Raw genomic sequence first — 7,013 nt, 5'->3', positions numbered from 1 at the left:
TCCCCCCCCCCCCCCCCTGCCCAAAAAGAAAGAAACCAAGAAAGGAAAAAAAAAAGATATTCATCGAAGACAGGAGGGGGTGGCAGGGGGTGGGGAAGGTGTTAACTGGCTTCCGACAAGGATCCCGGGTAAAAGGCAGAATCAGGACATCGTGATGGTGGGTCGGGCAGAGAAAAGGGGACGTGGTTGAAACGACGTGGCGAGAAAAAGGGAAAGGGGGGGGGGGCGGCGGGGTGGTGAAAAACGGTGAAAGACGAAAGTGGAACGGCCGAGAAACGGGGAAGAAAGCGAGGGAAGGGAAACACGCGGAAACGAAAGGGGTAACTAGCATGAGAAAGGGGCAAACCGAGATCAAAAGTGGGCTTTTATCGTGGGCTAGATTGAAGGAGAAAAGTGGCCGATTGCGCGTCGGATTGAAAGACAAAAAGAAAAGCCGGCGAATGAAAGATAAAATAGCCAACGGAGGGCAAAAGGGTGGCACGGTGAAAAGGGCCGAAAGGGAAATCGAATGCGCCCCGAGCGTCAAAGGCCAGGGGTGTATACGGGACTCGAGCGAACGCACTGAATGCGCAGGGCATCGGCAGGGGTCGAGAGGGGGGCAGAAGGGGGAAAATTAAGAATGCGTTCGAGGTAAAGGAAGCAGGTAATTTGAGGAATTTTCGCGGACCAGAGAGACGTGGGTTGGGTGAAAATAGGTCGCAAAGGGGAATTAAGGGGGTATTCTTGTAATCCGGCTTTAAAAAATCGATTTTTTTTTTTCACATTTTCTCGAAGTGTATGCTTTCGAAATTGCCCGTATAAAAGGATTTGTTCGAATTCGCAAAATTAACGAAGTTATAGATGTTTGAAGTACGGCGTGCAGCCATTGTACAACGGGTAACAGAAACTTCAAACGCGTTTTTCTCGAAACCATATTTCTTTGACTGTCTGATGGCATATCTCGCGTTTTAGTTGACCGATTGACTCGAAATTTGGAAGAGATCTTCACCAGATATACCTTTATCTCGTGAACTAAGAATTTCAAAATCTGATGTTCCTTTCTATTTTTGTTTACCACCCAAAGGACGAAAAGCACGAGGAATATCGATATTTCAATTTCGAAGTACCGCTATTTTTATAATTTTCGAAATTTTGTTGTTTTGGTGGTTCATGCTATAGGCATGTTTATACTAATTAATATGCTGTTTAGTTTTTTCGTTTCAGATAACCAGATGATCCGAAATCGTGTCAGTCACTCGAACCCGTTTTTAAAAACATACTTTACGTAAGGCTATACAATTTCCACAATTTTCGCTAATTTCATTTAAAAAAATATTGGAAATGTTCTTTAAATATAAGTAAATCTGAGTGTGAAAACTGTGTACCAAAATGTATTATGGTTTCCTTAGAAAAAAATCCCAAAGAAACCGATTTTTATTCACCAGATTACATGAATACCCCCCCTTAAGACTAGAATCATCGACTTCTAATGAGTGTCTATTTATATAATACACGCAGAAAATAGTAATCAAAGGGACACCATTAAAATTGAAAAGTATGCAAGATTCACTTTGCCAAAAAAATCTACGTATCTTTAAAAATTACAAAAATAAAAAATTTTGAACGATTGATTTTGATTTGTAGTATTAAGCTAGTACATATAATCTAGTTATATATAATCTAGTTATAAACTAGATGAGATAATTTTTGTGACTTTTCAATTTTATTTCATTTATGTTCTTGTATGAGCTGAAGGTATGTACGTATAGTACAAACATACTATAGTAGTATGTACAGTATGTGGATGAATATTTTTTAACTTGTTTTCGTATGACAGAAAAGGATATTGCACATTCTATTTAAAAATATTGAAGGTCAACTTTATGCGGGGGAAAATATCGTAAATATAAAAAATCGATGTCCGTTGGGATGTTCCTCCTGGAAGAGTATAACATATTTCCTGTTTTCAGTTTTTTTAAATATTCGTTATTTAGGAGAAATTATTGGCTAGTAACAGTGTAACCTATTGGGAGTTATTTTTATTAGGTTAGGATTGTAGATAACTAGGTTTGGGTTGGCAACAGTGCAGAGTAATTAGGACGAGTTAAAAGATCGAAAGACGTAATGCTGACATCGACATAACCTCAACGTTTACATTTAGTGAACTCACAGTCGCGGGTACTAGTGTCGCCCTCTACCTCGTTTAATCCTTCACTTCAATAGAGTTTACAAATATTAGTATTTATATATTCAAATGGAATATACATTGCATAAATGTATGTAGAAAATGAAATTTCAGAGTAACAACCATAGATCCAATCCATACAATTACAAAAACCTCTGCAAATTCTGGTCCCCCATCATTAAAATTATTTGCTGTATCAGAAGAACCTTGTAATATCCTAGAATAATAACCAAAAAGTAATGAACGCAATTATAAAGTATAAGACATTTGGAACATTAGAAAATAATTGAACATACATTGCCATGAATGTACATAATACTAGTGGTCCCCAAAGATCCCCTGCAATGAAAAATATTTGTTGACAAAAATCAATTAATAATTTACATAAAATTATTTCACAAATTATAATTTATAATAATTTGTAAGATATTTTTAGTAACTCACATTCCTTTAATAAGCTTTCTTTCTCCTTGGGATACAGAACATGATAGAACTTTTTGCCCACTGCTCGAACATCCCTGAGTGATAATATAAATAGTAATAAATAATAAAAACATAAATTCACAAAAATATAATAAAATTATATTCTATATAAATATAGAATTTTATGGCATACATTTTACATATTTGTATGTAATTTTATAATTTATAATTTACAAATTTCTGAATTAATTTTTGACGTATACTAATTATACAATTATTATTATATAAATTACGTGAATGTTATAATTATTACGTAATTATATAAAACGTAAGAATATTATAATTATTATGTAATTATATATATATATCATAAGATAATATAGAAACGAAATAAGATGAGGAATAAACGCGGAAAAATCAATCAGTATGATAATAAATTGACTAAAACAACGTAGTCACCTGGATAGTCACCACGTAGACACCGGACAACGTTACAAAGGGTCTGATTAATTCATCGACTCGGTGGTTGTTACCAACGTCTGATAACGAATCCAGTTAGGGATCCTTTGTCTCGCAGGAGGCTTTACGAGCGTCTCAGACAGCGAGATTAAGCGATAAATTAACATGAATCGCGTCAAAAACGCGATCGTCTACCATAGGTTCAATTAACCAACGAGACATCCCTCCAACTAACTTAATTTTATTTCGGGAGAAGGCCATTTTACACCCCACTTCTCCTACTTTTACATCCCAGATTCTAAGTTCGCATTCACTGTTCAAATCAGTGGTGGATAGGAATATGTCACGAGTACTCTGTAAAAGCACCATTTTGAAAATATCGTCGACTTTATGGCAGAAAGACTATGAATTACTATTTTTCTGTAACGAAAAAGTCGCCGAGTGCAACGGGTTAACATCTGACAACTTTTCTGGGAGTACTATACTCCGTGCAACGAGAATTGGCAAGAAATATAAACAGAAAGGTCACGTGATCGGCGCGGTGGCTAATGGAACTTCCTACTCAGGGGCGTCTTGTAGCGGCCCCTGAGAAGGGCTCTCACATGACGCACACTGTATAGAATAACTCGTTCAAGTTGTTGAACAAAATTTTTCGCAATTGGATTACAATACTGACTCATTAAAATTTAATTTTTAAATTTAATTTTAAATTAATCTAAAAATTTTACTTTTTTTTTCGATTAGTTAACCCCCATCCCAGTTGTATTACTATCTCTGGGGAACCCTGTATAATAGATAGATAAATTAAATGTAGAAATATAGTTCTTCATACTTTAACTTGTACTTTCACTTACCTCCTTACTTACATTGCTATATAATAATATTAAAAATATTTAATTAATCGTATCACATTAATATCGAGGATGAATAATTTTGGTTTGGAAAATTAGCTTTCTCCCCAATCTGTAGGGATCTGGATATTACGTTTCGGTCCTGTTCTGATCACGTGCAGGTCACGTGTAGCTGTTTATATTTCCCGCCAATTCTCGTTGAACGGAATATAGAATCTCATACGTTGCCCTTAAAGATTAGTATGTATATAGTCTACATGCATTAGTAGTTTTGTAAATATTGGTAATTAAGTAGTCTACAAATAGCCTATATAAATGAACACCCCACAAGAACTCTATACGCATTAGTATCTGATAAGTATCTTATCGAATACTAACATATGATAAGTGCTTTACAAATATTAAAACCTCATAAGTTTTATACGTATTAGCACCTCACAAGTATTCTCTAAGTCTCATTTCATAAGCAGTATTTATAACTAGTTTTTAAGTATTAGTATCTCATACATAACCTACAAATATACCATAAGTACTCTATAAGCTCTGACATCTAACAAGTAGTCTAGAAGTGTTAATATTTTATAAATAACCTGCAAGAATTACTAACCTGATAATAATGTGTAAGCACTGGTATCTCACGTATTTTACAAGTATTAGCACCGAAAAGGTAATGTACATATAAGTATTACAATAGTATCTGACAATTAGTCTACAAGCTGATAAACAAACAATCTTCAAGTATCAGTATCTTACAAGTCACCTATAAGTATTAGCACCTCACAAATACTCTGTAAGCATTAGTATCTGACAAATAGGCGACAAGTATTATTATCTAGCAAGCAGTCTACTAGTATAAGTATCGGCATTTAACAAATAGTTATGAACATCGAATTTCACAAAGTATTGCTATCTGAGGACTATTTTATAAGTATCAGCATCCTACATCTAGGTTATGTCACTATCTTACAAATGTTCTAAAAACAAGCATTAGTCAAATATTCCATGAAATGTTATCTATAAGTACTGTGCGTTCAGCAGAAGGAAGCACAGCGTGTTTATAACCTCACATTTGACTAACACTTTGTAAGCCCAGTGACCGCTGTTGGCCGAAAATAGCGAAAATAACGAAGATCATTGGTCGCCGTTTTCATTTTCACCGTTTTTGGCAAATAAGCAGTCAGTAGCTGTGATCATGGAAGTGTCAACGGAGTTAATCAGCCGTGAACACGTAAACATGCCTTCTTTCCTCGAACGCACAGTACTAGCAACTCACAAGTAGTCGCCAATTACACTGTCCAGCAAATTTTAACTTTCTTCGATAAAAAAGATTTTTCGATAAAATGAAGTATTACGTAAAAAGTAAGAATGTTAGGAAGTTCATTGTTAAATATTAAAGCATAAAAATAATATAAATGCATATAATATATATTTTCTAATAAAACGCAAATAATATAAAAGCACGGAAATTTATGTTCTAAAAGCATAAACAAAGTTTATAAAATATTGTATTAATCGTTTGCAACAAATTAATATTGTTAATAACAAATTGTCCACGATGTAAATTTATAATAAAAGTGAAAAAATTAATAAATTATTGGCTATTACTTAAACTTAGAACGTATTTATGTTAAAATATATTTAGAATTTGCAAAAAGTTTATAAATTATTACATCTATTGTTAATAACAATTTAATATTGTTATTAACAAATTGTTCGCAACGTATATTTATAGTAGAAGTGAAAAAATTAATAAATTATTGCCTATGAGAGCGGAAAATGAATAATTAATGAAATCGGAGAAGTTCGAAAATTTTCGATTGGAGTGGGGGGCTCGGCCGATCGAAGGCTATATAAAGGGCGACGCGACGGAGCACAACTCATTTGTCAGTTCAACCTCGCGAGTGTAATATCTAAATTTTTCCGTGTGCGCGAGGGGTGGGGATCCGAAGTGAGGTTGGGGCTAGCCACCCTATTCTCACCCCACCCCATTTACTAATTGTTTTTTTATTTTCAGGTATTAATAATTTATTTTTGTTTTCAGTTGCTAATTATTTTATTTTTTTTTCAGATTTTAATAATTTTTTATTTTTTCAGATTTTTTTTGATTTCTATTTATTCTTATTTAACATTCGAATATTTCGTATAATATTCGAATGTCTCATCGTTGGGTTGTTCATATCTCATCGTAGGGTTATTTATGTCTCATCGCTGGGTTGTTTATGTTCCATAAGAGGTTGGGGTGGTCCACTTCATCCACACCCCACTTCTTAAATAATTTAATATTTCTTTTTCAGGTTTTAATTATTTTTCTCTTTCCAGATTTTCTTTTTCGGTTTCCATTTATTTCTATTTAAACATTCGAATATTTCGTATAATATTCGAATGTATCGTCGTTGTTTGTTTATGTCTCATCGTTGGGATGTATATATCTCATCGTGGGGTTGTTCATTCCATTTGATTCATCTTTGTGAATTATATATGTTTCGCATTTATTATGTTTTACTAATGTGTTACTAATCCGTTTGTTTGCAGCTTTCAGGTTATTCAAGACATCGTTGGACGACGCGGAATGCGTGCGTTTAGACCTAAGTAGTTGTAAGCAGTTATAAGATAGATCTCTAGACTAAGTATCATGTGCGCGCTATCGATACAAAGGTAAGCTACCTAACTTGGAGCGATATATACAAATTCCCCTCTCGTTTACCAAATAGAACATAATTGTTCTCGCGATAATCGTGATTTTTCCTAAGTACCGACTAGCCTACGCGACGTGCTCTCGTGTACTCGATAAGTACATGTTTCATAAGTCATCCTCACGACTCGTCTCCGACACTCATTTCCAGTCACTGTCAATCTCGTCATGCATCGGGTTCCAGGGAGACCCCCTCGGATCAGTGCGTCTTCTGACCTCGACGGGGCGGTCCGCTGCCTAAGTCGTACGCGACTTGGGCTCGGGCACATGCTGGCTGACGGACTAGTACCATCTACGGTTAGACCACAGGGATGATTAAGTTCTACCCCGTGTGGCTGGGATGCGAAGTGTCTGTCTTGGCCGGCAACCGCCCAGCAGGGCCCTCGCGTTGACACTAGAAGTTTCATTGGTTCAGGGACTATCC

The 7,013-nt window shown here is 35.2% G+C and overlaps 1 protein-coding gene across 1 annotated transcript; it reads right to left on the bottom strand.

Moving 5' to 3' along the window:
• Positions 1-2,221: 2,221 nt before the first annotated feature.
• Positions 2,222-3,415, bottom strand: LOC108555046 (protein YIPF6-like). Its single transcript, XM_017910530.1, has 4 exons — positions 3,282-3,415; positions 2,609-2,682; positions 2,461-2,503; positions 2,222-2,381 (listed from the first exon to the last, which is right to left on the bottom strand). Exons 1-4 carry the CDS (start codon positions 3,413-3,415, stop codon positions 2,222-2,224), a joined length of 411 nt encoding a protein of 136 aa, XP_017766019.1.
• Between the last annotated feature and the right edge of the window lie 3,598 nt (positions 3,416-7,013).

The sequence above is a fragment of the Eufriesea mexicana genome, unplaced genomic scaffold, assembly GCF_001483705.2.
Source record: "Eufriesea mexicana isolate 0111107269 unplaced genomic scaffold, ASM148370v2 scaffold474474847, whole genome shotgun sequence".
NCBI classification, from domain to species: domain Eukaryota; kingdom Metazoa; phylum Arthropoda; class Insecta; order Hymenoptera; family Apidae; genus Eufriesea; species Eufriesea mexicana.
The sequence above is the reverse complement of the archived record's forward strand: the minus strand, read 5'-3'. Positions and strand labels throughout refer to the sequence as shown.

Bases quoted from the DNA above. Each gene is read 5' to 3' on its own strand.
- LOC108555046 (XM_017910530.1), bottom strand. From the start codon at position 3,415: ATGGTGCTTTTACAGAGTACTCGTGACATATTCCTATCCACCACTGAT. The intron at 2,683-3,281 runs GTTAGTTGGAGG...ATTATCACTCAG, and splicing joins TTCTCCCGAAATAAAATTAA to GGATGTTCGAGCAGTGGGCA. The intron at 2,504-2,608 runs GTGAGTTACTAA...TTTTCATTGCAG, and splicing joins AGAAAGCTTATTAAAGGAAT to GGGATCTTTGGGGACCACTA.